General features: G+C 45.3%; 1 protein-coding gene across 1 annotated transcript; it reads left to right on the forward strand.

Annotated features, from left to right (window-relative positions):
* Nucleotides 1-3,204: 3,204 nt before the first annotated feature.
* On the forward strand, nt 3,205-6,511 carry LOC148070084 (odorant receptor 131-2-like). Its single transcript, XM_087801003.1, has 2 exons — nt 3,205-3,351; nt 5,729-6,511. Exons 1-2 carry the CDS (start codon nt 3,205-3,207, stop codon nt 6,509-6,511), a joined length of 930 nt encoding a protein of 309 aa, XP_087657129.1.
* The last annotated feature ends 10,709 nt before the right edge of the window (nt 6,512-17,220 follow it).

A 17,220-nucleotide genomic window follows, 5' to 3' on the forward strand; every position in this document is an offset into this window, starting at 1 on the left:
AGAAGATGAGCAGCCTTGTCAAATACAACACTGAGGACGCCTACAGGGCGGAGGTGGAATGTCTAGCTGAGCGACACCAACAACTTGCTGCTCAACACAGAGAAGGCCATGGAGCTCATTGTGGTCAAGAAGACTCACCATCGCCTCTTCTTCCTGTGGACACGGAGAAAAAACACCTCAGACATCCCGGTGAAATTCTACTGCTGCACAATCGAGAGCATCCTTACCAACTGCATTACAGGAGCTGCTTTGCCTCGGGCCGAAGGGAGCAGAGGGCAGTGAAAGCCGCTCCGCACAACTTCCTGCCATATAGGAAATCTACAGGAAGCTTTGGGCTAGTAGAATTAGCAAAGACCCCAGTAATCCAGGTCATGCTGTGCGTGGCCACGTACCTCAAGCCTCTGCTGCGCCTGACCCTGCAGAAGTTATTCCCCAAGTACAGCAACGACTCCAGCTTCGTCTGCTACATAGTCATCTACGTGCTGCCGCGCTCCATCAGTCCTGTCGTCTACGGGGTGCGAGACAGAACCTTCAGGAAGTACCTGCGACGCCGGCTGGTGTTCAGTTCCTGCTCCAGAGCGTCATGACGTCTATGACAGACGCTACACACGACCAGGGTTTGGCGAGTTGTGTGCGTCCAAAGATTTATTTTTATAAATAAAGTTTTTCATATGAGTTTCTTGAGCTGAGAAAAATGTTTACTTCCTGTTTCAATGGCTCTCAAGTGCAGTAAAAAAAGAAAACAAGAGAAAAGACTTCACAAGTTTTCTGGAAATGGGCTTTTCTGAGAAACTCTACTTCCCAGGGATCTCCAGTGACCGAAGGCGACCTCGCTTTTCCTGCCCGGGATATGCACACAGGCAGTGAGGATAACATAGGCGGGGTCGGCGCAGACAGCTACAAGCTAAGCTAAAGCTAACACTAGATTTTCCTCGCTAACATCCATTCTCTGGCAAACAAAATGGATGAAATATGGCTCTCCATCACCAACAACAGACAGATTAGGAACAGGGGCATTCCTGGACGTGTTCTCAGACTGTGTTCTGGGGAGCTGGCAGGATTGCTGACATATTCACCTTATCGTCTGTCTATGCTGTGGTACCGGCTTGCTTCAAACCTACCTCCATCACCCCGAAACTCCAACCCATCAGCCCTCTCGCCCTTCATCTCAAAGTGCTAAGAGTGGCCGGTCCTAGCACAACCCTGTCCCGCAGCCACACTGCACCCTCACCAATTCGCAAAAAAACATCTGCGCCAGAAGGCTGTTCATAGAATTCAGTTCAGCATTCAACACAGACATCCCATCACAACTCATTAGGAAACTTACAGACCCAGGCATCAGTTCCCTCACGTGCTACTGGTTACTGGACTTCCTGATCAGCCCGCCCCAACACGTCCGGAATCGAGAACCACTGCTCTTCTACCATCGCAATGAATACTGTGTGTACCACAAGCCTGTGTGATGAGTTCCTTCCTCTACTCCATCCTCACCCATGAATACGGACCTATAGATGGTTCCAACACCATCATTAAGTCTGTAGACGATGAGCAGCCTCGTCAACAGCAAGCTCGGGGCGACATAGCTCAGATGGTAGAGTGGTTGCCTGCAGTCCAAAAGGTTGCAGGTTCAATCCCAGCTCCAGACAAGCTTGTGTCGTTGTGTCCCTGAGCAAGACACTTTACCCTGATTGCTCCTGATGGTAGACTTGGCGCAAGTGTGCAGCCTACTCACATCAGTATGTGTGAATGGCTGTAAAAAGCACTACCGAATTTCCCCTCGCGGGACTAATAAGGGATTCTAAAAAAAATAAAAAAATATATATATATAACACTGAGGACGCCTACAGGGCGGAGGTGGAACGTCTAGCTGAGCGACACCAACAACTTGCTGCTCAACTAAGAGTAGGAAAATCTACAGGAAGCTTTGGGCTGGTAGCATTAGCAAAGACCCCAGTAATCCAGGTCATGGTGTGCGTGGCCACGTACCTCGAGCCTCTGCTGCGCCTGAGCCTGCAGAAGTTATTCCCCAAGTACAGCAACGACTCCAGCTTCGTCTGCTACATAGTCATCTACGTGCTGCCGCGCTCCATCAGCCCCGTCGTCTATGGGGTGCGAGACAGAACCTTCAGGAAGTACCTGCGACGCCGGCTGGTGTTCAGTTCCTGCTCCAGAGCGTCGTGACGTCTATGACAGACGCTACACACGACCAGGGTTTGGCTAGTTGTGTGCGTCCAAAGATTTATTTTTATAAATAAAGTTCTTCATATGAGTTTCTTGAACTGAGAAAAATGTTTACTTCCTGTTGCAATGGCCCTGAAGTGCAACACAAAAAGAAAACACAGAAAATACATCAAAGTTTCCTGGAAAACTCTACTTCCCAGGGATCTCCAGAGACTGAAGGCGACCTCGCTTTTCCTGCCCGGGATATGCACACACACAAACACACACAAACACACACAAACACACAGATAGTCACAGACAGACACTCACACAGTGACATACACACACATCTAGAGACATTCACACAGACACACACACACTCACACAGACGCACACACACACACCGACACACATACACAGAGACGCACACACACACACTCACACACATTGAACACATACACAGAGACGCACACACACACACACACACACATAGACACACATACACAGAGACGCACACACACACACACACACACACACATAGACACACATACACAGAGACGCACACACACACACTCACACACATTGAACACATACACAGAGACGCACACACACACACGCACACACACACTCACACACATAGACACAGAGACGCACACACACACTCAGTCACATAGACACACATACACAGAGACACACACACACACTCACTCACATAGACACACATACACAGAGACGCACACACACACTCACACACATAGACACACATACACAGAGACGCACACACACACTCACTCACATAGACACACATACACAGAGACGCACACACACACACTCACTCACATAGACACGCATACACAGAGACGCACACACACACTCACTCACATAGACACACATACACAGAGACGCACACAGGTGGGTCTATATCTATCAGCTTCACAGCATCATGGTTGTGAGTCGCCTGCAGGTCGCTCACACGTGTCATGGTTCACCTCCACACTTGAGCCAGAGACAGACCATAATAGTCCGTCTTGTTGAGCAGCCACGATGAACGCGTCGTCCAACGTGACGACGGTGATCCAGTACCGAGACTCCTTCACCAAGGCGGTGATCAAGAACGTGCTGGTGGTGCTTCTGGGCCTCTCCATCAACTACATCAACATCTGCCTCATCCAGACCTTCAGGAAACACGCGGTACGAAGCCTGCTGGACCTCCTCGTGTCGGGGTCTCCTCAGGTCGTGAGCTGGATCCTCACCACCTTCTCTCCTCACTGAAAGAGCTGGGATGAGGATCAGCTCCTCTAAATCACTGGTCTTCAGTGGAGCGGAGGTGGAACGTGCAGGTTGTTGGAGAGATTCTTCTGCAGGAGGTTGACGGCAGTGACTGCTGTTGTGGTCAAACATGGAGTCTTTTGGCTCAGCTCTTCTTCTCTTCTTACTGTCACTTGAACACTTGTCTCTGCTTGATTTGCCACAACATCAGCGAGTGCTCTGTCATGTATGGACGTATATCAGCGTCAGAGTATTAGATGATTCGATTTAAGATTTTCAGAACGTTTCAAATAAGTTGTTACTTTTTGCATGTTATTTGATATATTATTATTTTATATATGTATATTTAATAATCATTTCTATATTGAATGGTTTATTGTTTGTGATTTTAGGTTTTATTTTTTATATATAATTAAATAAAAAGAAGTTTTAAAATATATGCCTTTTTACACATAGAGTTTGATATTTTAATTCCAAAAATTCGAAAACAAATGTTCTAAATTCCTTATTTTATCATATGTAACCTTTTAAATTCAATATAAAAATGTTGGTTTGACATTGGTTGTCAGATAGATAGATCGATAGATTAGACTTTATTGATCCCACAGCGAGGAAATTTCACACGTGCAGCAGAACAAAAACATTTAACAGGGACAAAAGACAGAACACCAAAGTAAACACACATGAACGAAAGCAAGAACAACATCAGCCACACACACATCACTGAAACACCGACCAGTAACACCATAATCAAAGTGGTGCGAAGCCTGACAGTAAAAAAGTGCATTATGCTGAGAAATGATTGCACAGGAATGGAGTATTCCCTGAATAGCCGAACCAGAAGAGGAGGAAGTGAAGTACGTTTGAGTTTAAGGCGGGTTGTTGTAGAGTCTGACTGTGGTTGGGATGAATGGCCTCCGTGAAGAAAGTGTTCCTTTTCGCACCTGGGGTGCAAGAGTCGGTGACTGAAGGAGCTGCTCAAGGCTCGCGCAGTAGTGTGGAGGGACTGAGAGGAGTTGTTCATGATAGATGTTAGTTTGTACAACGTCCTCCTCTCACCCACCACCTCAAGGGAGTCCAGAGAACAGTCCAGGAATGAGGCAGCTCTCCTGACCAGTTTGTTAAGTCCCTCTCTGAGCCGCCACGGCCCCAACAGACAACAGCATAGAAGATTGTAGAAGCCACCACAGAGTCATAAAAAGTCTTTAATAGATTCCTGCACACACCCGGAGGACCTCAGTCTTTTCAGCAGATGGAGACGACTTTGACCCCTCTTGTACAGGGCATCGGTGTTGTGGGACCAGTCCAGCTTGCTGTTGAGGTGAACACCAAGGTATTTGTACACCTCCACCTTTTCAATGTCCAACCCCTGGATGTTCACCGGCGCTGTTGCTGGAGCCCTCCTGCTGTAGTCGATCACCACCTCCTTCGTCTTGGTGGCATTGATTTGTAGGTGGTTCCGCTCACACCAGGCGACGAAGTTGGCGATGACCTCCCTGTATTACAGGTCGTCCCCCTTGGACACACAGCCAACGATGGCTGTGTCGTCTGAGAACTTCTGGAGGTGGCAGGTGGCAGTGTTGTGGCAGAAGTCCGAGGTGTACATTGAAAAAAGAAAAGGAGCCAGCACTGTACCCTGTGGAGCCCCCGTGCTGCGGACTACCACATCCGACACAGTCACAAAGCCTCACGTACTGCGGTCTTTTGGTGAGGTAGTCAATGGACCATGCAGCAAGGTGACGGTCAACCTCAGCACCTTACAGCCTCCCCCTGAGCAGCGCTGGCTGGATTGTAGTAAAAGCACTGGAGAATTAAAAAAACATAACTCCCACAGTGTTGCCAGCAGACTCTCGGTGTGTGAGGGACCTGCAGGTAGATGACCGCATCCTCCACAACGATTCCAGGCCGGTAAGGGAACTGCAGAGGGTCCATCGCATTACCCACGTAGGTGGGTAAGTACGATCCTCTCTATGGTCTTCATTAGGCCGGAGGTTAGGGCCACTGGCCTGGAGTGGTTAGGCTCCCTAGGATGTGCAGTCCTTGAGTAGCCTGGAGTTGATACCGTCAGGGCCAGTAGCCTTCCTGAGCTTCCTCCTCACCTGGTCTGGTGTTAGTATGAGGGTGGGGGAGGGACAAATGATTGAACTAAATGGTTCAAAAAAAGTAATTGTTTACTAAAACATTTAAATAAAAAATGAAAAGAAAAAAAAATCCAGGTTTCAACATCATAAATGTCAAATTCTATCATCAATATTCTGATGACACTGTTGACATATGACCAGAACCCTTTACTCTGCAGGTCTTCTACACAAACCCTCGCTACATCCTCTTCCTCCACCTGGTGGTCAACGACATGATCCAGGTGTCTCTGACCATCTTCCTCTTCGTCATCAGCTACACACTCTACACCATCAACACCTCCTTCTGCGCCATCTTGATCCTGCTGGCGCTGTTTGCCACCGAGAACACGCCGCTCAACCTGGCCTGCATGGCGGTGGAGTGCTACATCGCCATCTGCCTGCCGCTGCACCACGTCCAGATCTGCACCATCAGACGGACCAGGGTCCTCATCGGGCTCATCTGGACCACCAGCGTGCTCTCGGTCCTCCCAGACCTGTTCATCGCCCTGGCGACAGAATCGCCGGACTTCTTCAGATCCAGAGTCTTCTGCATCCGGGAAACGGTCTTCAGAAACCCGCACATCCTCAGGAAACGGGACATCACCTACATCCTGTACCTGTCCATCGTGTGGCTGGTGGTGCTGTACACCTACTTCAAGATCCTCTTCACGGTGACGACGACGAAGAACGATGCCAGGAAGGCCCGGAACACCATCTTGCTGCACGGCTTCCAGGTCATGCTGTGCGTGGCCACGTACCTCGAGCCTCTGCTGCGCCTGAGCCTGCAGAAGTTATTCCCCAAGTACAGCAACGACTCCAGCTTCGTCTGCTACATAGTCATCTACGTGCTGCCGCGCTCCATCAGCCCCGTCGTCTACGGGGTGCGAGACAGAACCTTCAGGAAGTACCTGCGACGCCATCTGGTGTTCAGGTCGTGCTCCAGAGCGCCGCGACGTCTATGACAGAAGCTACACACGACCAAAGTCCAATGTACGTTACGATTTATTTTAAATAAAGTTTTTCATGTGAGTTTCTTGAGCTGAGAAAAACCCTCAACAATTCGCATGTGATCAGAAGACGAGTCAGACACATTCACTCCCACACACACACACACACACACACACACACATCATTCACTCATCATAAACACATGCACTCATACCATCATACACTCATAAAATCACAGACTCACACCATCACAAACATATGCACTCACAATGTCATACACTCACACCATCACACACACACCATCATAATCACATGCACTCACACCATCCTACACTCACACCGTCACAAACAAACGCACACACACACACACACACACACACATACTCAAACCATCATAATCACACGCACTCAAACCATCCTACACTCACACCGTCACAAACAAACGCACACACAAACAATCCCACCCACACACACACACACACACACACCCACACACACATACTCAAACCATCATACAATCACAGACTCACACCATCACAAACATATGCACTCAAAAGGTCATACACTCACACCATCACACACACACCACCATAAACACACCCCCATAAACACATGCACTCACAATGTCATACACTCACACCATCACACACACACCACCATAAACACACCCCCATAAACACATGCACTCACAATGTCATACACTCACACCATCACACACACACCACCATAAACACACCCCCATAAACACATGCACTCACAATGTCATACACTCACACCATCACACACACACCACCATAAACACATGCACTCACAATGTCATACACTCACACCATCACACACACACTCACAATGTCACACACACAAACTCACATGGTGACACACTCACTCACACGCAGACAACCACATGTGCACTCTCACACAGACACACACTCGAGAGTGTATTTATGAGAAGCGTCTGCTTCAGAAGGACATCTGAGCCTCAGGTGAGTGGTTGTTGTCTTCAGTCCGCACTGAAGCCATGAAGATGTTGGACTGAAGACAGAGTCGTAGTCCTTCAGATAGAGTTATTATAGTTATAATAATGATGTTATGTTATTGTTATGAGATATTTCTATTACTCTTTAAAACGTTTTTTTTTATTTTATTTGTGTGTTATTTATTTTGATCATCATCATTTAAAAATCAGTTTGTAGCTTAGAATATTAGATGTTAGTTGGAAGAAGCGTTTTATTATCAGATGTTCCTGCAGACGTGTTTGGACTGAAGACCTGCTGTGGGCGGGCATATGTGATCCGGGTTTTCTTGGACCACCAGCAGGACTCGGGTCGACTCGCTTCAGTCCACGACCTGCAGGGATGAACCTTTCGTCCGCCAACGTGACTCTGGTGGCTCCCAGACAGAACTCTGTGCTGCAGGCCGTGGTCAACAACATGGTGGTGGTGTTCCTGGGGTTCTGCATGGGCTACGTCAACGTCTCGGTCGTGTACACCTTCTTCAAACACCAGGTGAGAAAAAACACACCTGACCATGTTGAACCACGAACGTCCATTTCAGTTGTGGATGATTCAGAAGAGCTCCATCTGAGGTCCACACAGGGGTCAGGGGAGGTCAAATTGAGGCTCGGCTCGGTTACAGATGAGGTTCAGCTGAAAGTTCAGTTTAGAGGTGGTGGTTATGGTTCGGTTGAATTTAAGTTTAGGGTTCAAAGATGTTTAGTTGAGGTCAAGTTGAGGTTCAGTTTAGATTTATAATGAGTAGCCATCAGGTCCTGTTCAGGTTCAGTTGAGGGTACATAGATGTTTTGTTAAGGTCCAGATGAGGTTAATTTAAAGGTATGCTTTAGTTGAGATGAGCTATAAACAAGGGCCAGACAAGGGCCAGAGAAGGTCAAATTGAGTTACAGATCAGGTAGAAACAGGTCTAGTTGAGAGAACCCCTGGAGGTCTAGAGAGTTTTAGTTAAGGTCCAGTTGAGGAGATGAGGTTCAGTTTATATTGATTTTGAGTTGTTCTCAGATGAGGACAGTTTGATCTATATACTGTATATATATATATATATATATATATATATATATATATATATATATATATATATATATATACAAACAGGGTTCAGGTTAGGCTCTATTGATTTTCAGGTGAGGGTTTAAAGATGTTCAGTTAAGGGCCGGGTCTAGACAGGCATGTATGAGGGGGCAGCCACAAATCTTGAGGGGGCATTGTGCTGTTACTTACTTACTTACATGTAAGTTTGAGGGGGCACAACATTTATTTGAGGCCCCAGGCCCCCTCTTGCCCCTGCCTAGACCCGGCCCTGAGTTAAGGTCCAGATGAGGTTCATTTTAATGTATGGTTGTGGTCCGGATCAGGTTCAAGGCTCAGAGAAAGAGGCCCTGGTTGAAGTACATCTGTGTCCAGAGAGGTTTAGTTAGGGTCCAGCTGAGACCCGGTTGAGGTTCAAATTGTGTCCAGCTAAAGTACAAACAAGGTTCATGTGAGGTCCAGTGTTGAAGTCCTGTTGAGATCCAGACCTGGACCTCGGTGTTGGGGTCAGACCTGTCCTGACGTGACTCTTCTCTGCAGATCCTTCGCTCCAACCCTCGCTACGTCCTCTTCATCCACCTGGTCATGAACGACATCCTGCAGGTGTCCATGACCATCTTCCTCTTCATCATGAGCTACAGCCCCTACCGTATGACGGTGTTGTTCTGCTGCGTGCCCGTCCTGATCTCCCTCCTCGCCACCGAGAACACGCCGCTCAATCTGGCCGGCATGGCGCTGGAGTGCTACATCGCCATCTGCCTGCCGCTGCACCACGCTCGCATCTGCACGGTGAGGAGGGTGCTGGTTCTGATCGCTATGATCTGGGTCACCACCATGGTGTCTGTTCTCCCCGACCTCTTCCTCACGGTAGCGACTCAGCCCGCCGCCTTCTTCTCCACCTTCGTCTTCTGCCACAGAACGACGGTGTTCCCGCATCCGGCCGTGGTCCCGAAGCGAGACGCCACCTACATGGTGCTGCTGTCGGTGGTGTGGGGCACGCTGTTCTACGCCTACTTCAAGATCCTCTTCACGGCCAAGTCGGCCAGCAAGGACATCAGGAAGGCCCGGAACACTATCCTGCTGCACGGCTTCCAGCTGCTGCTGTGCATGACCACCTACGCCGCGCCACAGTTGACCAAGATCCTGTTCCGCCTGTTCCCTCAGCACACCAGAGACATCTGGTTCTCCATCTACGTCGTGGTGCACATCCTGCCGCGCTCCATCAGCTCTATCATCTACGGGTTTCGAGACAACACCTTCAGGAGGCACCTGATGGGACACCTGCTGTGTAGGCTCAAGTGACCCGGCGGTCCGAACACGCCGCACTTCCCCTCCGCACCTCTAGAGGGAGATATTCCTCCCCACAACACCCCGTAAAGTCGCCGCTCTGGTCCTGTGTTGCGCAACAGTCATGACGTCTCTTTTGCTCTCCCGCTGCTCTCAGTGACGCCACCTGCTGGTTTTCAAACGTCTGTGTTGATATGTTGATTAAAATAAACTTTTATAAAATGTTGTATTTTTCTATCATTGAATAATAATAATAATTTGTATATTTAAAAAGGTTGAATTTTTTTTATTTATGTAATTGAATAAATGTTTTCAAAATAAATGTATACGTCAAAGTTTGATATTTTAATTTTTGTAATTGTAAAATAAATATAATAATAATAAAATTCTAAATTCATTCCTAGCCTTTTAAATTCAATATCAAAAAGTTGGTATAAAAGACACCAGACAATATCGAACCACTTAATTAAACTTTCAGCCAATCATGCGACATGCAGACGATCACATGACGATGTCAAAGAACTGAGGCGTCAATTCATGAATTAGCTTTCAAAGTATTGAATTTAGAATGTATTGCATATATTATATCATTTGAATTAATATAAATACAATATAACAGTCTAGGTGTAAAAAAAACAAACACACGTTTTAATTCAATTATTCAATACAAACCAATTCAACCTTTTAATATACATATTATTGAATTCAATTATTATTGTAAGTTCAATTCTACCATTAAATATTCTGATGACACTTTATTCTTCCAAACACATCCTGCCGTTCGACCGCTAGTGTAAACATTTCAAAAATACAATAATAAATGACATAAGTTAAGATTCTATGATTTTTCCTGGACAAAAAAGAGGAGAATATTATTATATTAGCCATAAATCATCATTTTCATCATCACAACAAGTTCAGATTGAACTGTGGACTGAACACACCCTACTTTAACACACACACACACACACTGACACAACTGTGACATACACACTCACACATCTACACTCTCACACACAACTGTGACATACACACTCACACATCTACTCTCTCACACACAACTGTGACATACACACTCACACATCTACTCTCTCACACACAACTGTGACATACACACTCACACATCTACTCTCTCACACACAACTGTGACATACACACTCACACATCTACACTCTCACACACAACTGTGACATACACACTCACACATCTACTCTCTCACACACAACTGTGACATACACACTCACACATCTACTCTCTCACACACAACTGTGACATACACACTCACACATCTACTCTCTCACACACAACTGTGACATACACACTCACACATCTACTCTCTCACACACAACTGTGACATACACACTCACACATCTATTCTCTCACACACAACTGTGACATACACACTCACACATCTACTCTCTCACACACAACTGTGACATACACACTCACACATCTACTCTCTCACACACAACTGTGACATACACACTCACACATCTACACTCTCACACACAACTGTGACATACACACTCACACATCTACACTCTCACACACAACTGTGACATACACACTCACACATCTACTCTATCACACACAACTGTGACATACACACTCACACACACACTCTCACACACAACTGTGACATACACACTCACACATCTACACTCTCACACACAACTGTGACATACACACTCACACATCTACTCTCTCACACACAACTGTGACATACACACTCACACATCTACTCTCTCACACACAACTGTGACATACACACTCACACATCTACTCTCTCACACACAACTGTGACATACACACTCACACATCTACTCTCTCACACACAACTGTGACATACACACTCACACATCTATTCTCTCACACACAACTGTGACGTACACACTCACACATCTACTCTCTCACACACAACTGTGACATACACACTCACACATCTACTCTCTCACACACAACTGTGACATACACACTCACACATCTACTCTCTCACACAACTGTGACATACACACTCACACACACACTCTCACACACAACTGTGACATACACACTCACACATCTACTCTCTCACACACAACTGTGACATACATACTCACACATCTACTCTCTCACACACAACTGTGACATACACACTCACACATCTACTCTCTCACACACAACTGTGACATACACACTCACACACACACTCTCACACACAACTGTGACATACACACTCACACATCTACTCTCTCACACACAACTGTGACATACACACTCACACATCTACACTCTCACACACAACTCTGACATACACACTCACACATCTACTCTCTCACACACAACTGTGACATACACACTCACACATCTACTCTCTCACACACAACTGTGACATACACACTCACACATCTACTCTCTCACACACAACTGTGACATACACACTCACACATCTACACTCTCACACACAACTGTGACATACACACTCACACATCTACTCTCTCACACACAACTGTGACATACACACTCACACATCTACTCTCTCACACACAACTGTGACATACACACTCACACACACACTCTCACACACAACTATGACATACACACTCACACACACACTCTCACACACAACTCTGACATACACACTCACACATCTACACTCTCACACACAACTGTGACATACACACTCACACATCTACTCTCTCACACACAACTGTGACATACACACTCACACATCTACTCTCTCACACACAACTGTGACATACACACTCACACATCTACACTCTCACACACAACTGTGACATACACACTCACACATCTACTCTCTCACACACAACTGTGACATACACACTCACACATCTACTCTCTCACACACAACTGTGACATACACACTCACACACACACACTCTCACACACAACTCTGACATACACACTCACTCATCTACACTCTCACACACAACTGTGACATACACACTCACTCATCTACACTCTCACACACAACTGTGACATACACACTCACACATCTACACTCTCACACACAACTCTGACATACACACTCACTCATCTACACTCTCACACACAACTCTGACATACACACTCATACATCTACACTCTCACACACAACTGTGACATACACACTCACACATCTACACTCTCACACACAACTGTGACATACACACTCACACATCTACACTCTCACACACAACTCTGACATACACACTCACTCATCTACACTCTCACACACAACTGTGACATACACACTCACACATCTACACTCACACACAACTCTGACATACACACTCACTCATCTACACTCTCACACACAACTCTGACATACACACTCATACATCTACACTCTCACACACAACTGTGACATACACACTCACACATCTACTCTCTCACACACAACTGTGACATACACACTCACACATCTACTCTCTCACACACAACTGTGACATACACACTCACACATCTACACTCTCACACACAACTGTGACATACACACTCACACATCTACTCTCTCACACACAACTGTGACATACACACTCACACATCTACTCTCTCACACACAACTGTGACATACACACTCACACATCTACTCTCTCACACACAACTGTGACATACACACACACACATCTACTCTCTCACACACAACTGTGACATACACACTCACACATCTACACTCTCACACACAACTGTGACATACACACTCACACATCTACTCTCTCACACACAACTGTGACATACACACTCACACATCTACTCTCTCACACACAACTGTGACATACACACTCACACATCTACTCTCTCACACACAACTGTGACATACACACTCACACATCTACTCTCTCACACACAACTGTGACATACACACTCACACATCTACTCTCTCACACACAACTGTGACATACACACACACACATCTACTCTCTCACACACAACTGTGACATACACACTCACACATCTACACTCTCACACACAACTGTGACATACACACTGACACATCTACTCTCTCACACACAACTGTGACATACACACACACACATCTACTCTCTCACACATAACTGTGACATACACACTCACACATCTACTCTCTCACACACAACTGTGACATACACACACACACATCTACTCTCTCACACACAACTGTGACATACACACTCACACATCTACACTCTCACACACAACTGTGACATACACACTCACACATCTACTCTCTCACACACAACTGTGACATATACACTCACACATCTACTCTCTCACACACAACTGTGACATATACACACACACATCTACTCTCTCACACACAACTGTGACATACACACTCACACATCTACACTCTCACACACAACTGTGACATACACACTCACACATCTACTCTCTCACACACAACTGTGACATACACACTCACACATCTACTCTCTCACACACAACTGTGACATACACACTCACACATCTACTCTCTCACACACAACTGTGACATACACACTCACACATCTACTCTCTCACACACAACTGTGACATACACACTCACTCATCTACACTCTCACACACAACTCTGACATACACACTCACACATCTACTCTCTCACACACAACTGTGACATACACACTCACACATCTACACTCTCACACACAACTGTGACATACACACTCACTCATCTACACTCTCACACACAACTCTGACATACACACTCACACATCTACTCTCTCACACACAACTGTGACATACACACTCACACATCTACTCTCTCACACACAACTGTGACATACACACTCACACATCTACTCTCTCACACACAACTGTGACATACACACTCACACATCTACTCTCTCACACACAACTGTGACATACACACTCACACATCTACTCTCTCACACACAACTGTGACATACACACTCACACATCTACTCTCTCACACACAACTGTGACATACACACTCACACATCTACTCTCTCACACACAACTGTGACATACACACTCACACATCTACTCTCTCACACACAACTGTGACATACACACTCACACATCTACACTCTCACACACAACTGTGACATACACACTCACACACACACCTACAGCATCTGGGTCTATAAGAGTCCAGACGAGCTACAGCAGGTTCTGACTCCACCTGTGGCTCAGGTTGAACTCAGGTCTGGTCCTGCTGTGGTCCTGGTTGCATGAGTCACAGTGGACTGGACTGACCGGCACCAGAGTTATGACTCTGCAGCTACACCATCTTCATCCTCATCTTCATCTTCATCTTTATCTTGATTTTCATCCTTAGCTTCCTCTTATTTTCATCTTCATCTTCATCCTCTTCTTCATCTTTATTTCATATTTTATTTCATCTTCATTTTATCTTTATTTTCATCTTTAGTTAATCTTTTTTCGTCTTCATCTTCATCCTAGTCTTTATCTTTATCTTCCTCTTCATCTTTATTTTATCTTTTTTTCGTCTTCGTCTTCATCTTTTATCTTTATCTTTATCTTTATCTTTATCTTTATCTTTATCTTTATCTTTATCTTCATCTTCATCTTTATCTTGATTTTCATCCTTAGCTTTTCATCTGCATCTTCATCCTCTTTTTCATCTTTATTTCATATTTTATTTCATCTTAATTTTATCTTTATTTTCATCTTTATTTAATCTTTTTTTCGTCTTCATCTTCATCCTCGTCTTTATCTTTATCTTCCTCTTCATCTTTATTTTATCTTTTTTTCGTCTTCGTCTTCATCTTTTATCTTTATCTTTATCTTTATCTTTATCTTCATCTTCATCTTTATTTTATCTTTTTTATCATCTTCGTCTTCGTCTTTGTCTTCATCTTCATCTTTATTTTATCTTTTTTATCATCTTCGTCTTCGTCTTTGTCTTCATCTTCATCTTTATTTTATCTATTTTATCATCTTCATCTTCATCTTCATCACACTGGTGGAGCTCCGCTGCTCCCTCTCGTCACCCAGCAGTCGACACCTCAGGCAGGTTTGAAAATAAAAATTGTTGTTTAGTTAATTATTATTAGTGAAGTTAATATCCTCATCTCAGTCCCTCCAGTTTATTCTAAGAACCAGTAACTGGACAAACAAGAGAAGACGTTTATTCTTCTCAGTTTGTTTCTCCCTCGTTCTTGCTTCCACTCAGGTTTCCTCCCTACTGCTCAGAAACGTGCAGAGCTCACCCTGAGTAGCTGGGACGGACACCAGCGCCCTCATAACAGAAGCATTTTCAAGTATCTCCATGTTTTCATCAATGTGACCTTATCTTCTATGACATGCTGACTCATCGTTTCTGTCATGATCTTGACGAAGTAGACGCACATGTTTTCACATTCCTGCTTGATAAATGCATCCATATGAGCTTCTCTCTCACCTTCATTCATTCAGTTCCGTTCCCGGGTCGTTGCAGGCCGGACCGCCAACCCGGTCCAAGTCCAGACTCTCTCTCCGTCACAGAAATGAACGTCTCCAGGAACCTGACGACCGGAGCGGCCCCGGAGAGATGGTCCGTGTTCATGGTGGAGAACTCCATCACGGTGATCCTGTGCGCCTCCATCAGCTGCTTCAACGGACTGTTGATCCACACCTTCAGGCAGTACCAGGTCAGTGGGACAAATGTTGTTGTCGTTTATGCCTTTAGTTGTTTTTTAATCATTTAATTCAACATTTTTGATATTAAAAGGTTACATTTTGAGATATTTTTAAAAAACAATTCACTTTAAACTTAAATTTAATCTTTTTAAACATAGTGTTTGATATTCTGATACTACTGGAAGAATAGAATATGTAGATTCTATTTGTTTTTATTTGTGGATTTTTCAATTCCGTTTGAAAATGTCTGTGTAATAGTGGGATCTTAACAGACTAATCTAGTCGAGCCCTGAGCCGCTCATCGTCTTTTTAAATTCAATATTAAAGCGTAGGTATAATAGACCTTGACCCTGAGGCAAAACAAGGGATACATCAAACATATTTGTTTTCGGGGCGACCGGGTCACCTTGACCCTGAGTTAACACAAGGGTTGAACAAATTCAACTTTTCAATAGAGAAATGATAAAAGTTTCAACGTTTGAAATGTTATTTAACTTGAAGGCGCTGCTGTCCTTCCGTGTGTGAAGGTGCTGAACACCAACCCTCGCTACATCATCTTCATCCACCTGGTGGTCAACGACATCATCCTGCTCTGCCTGCTCGCCATCCTGCAGGTGATCAGCTTCACCATCCACAGCTTCAACGGCTCGCTCTGCCTTCTGCTGATCGTCTCCGCCATCCTGGTCAACCTGAACATGCCGCTCACGCTGGCCCTCATGGGCCTGGAGTCTTACGTGGCCATCATGTTCCCGCTGCACCACACCAAGATCTGCACCATCAAGAAGACCTACACGGTGCTCGGGCTGGTGTGGGTCACCAACTCGCTC

The sequence above is a fragment of the Callionymus lyra genome, chromosome 10, assembly GCF_982586985.1.
Source record: "Callionymus lyra chromosome 10, fCalLyr1.hap1.1, whole genome shotgun sequence".
NCBI lineage: Eukaryota > Metazoa > Chordata > Actinopteri > Syngnathiformes > Callionymidae > Callionymus > Callionymus lyra.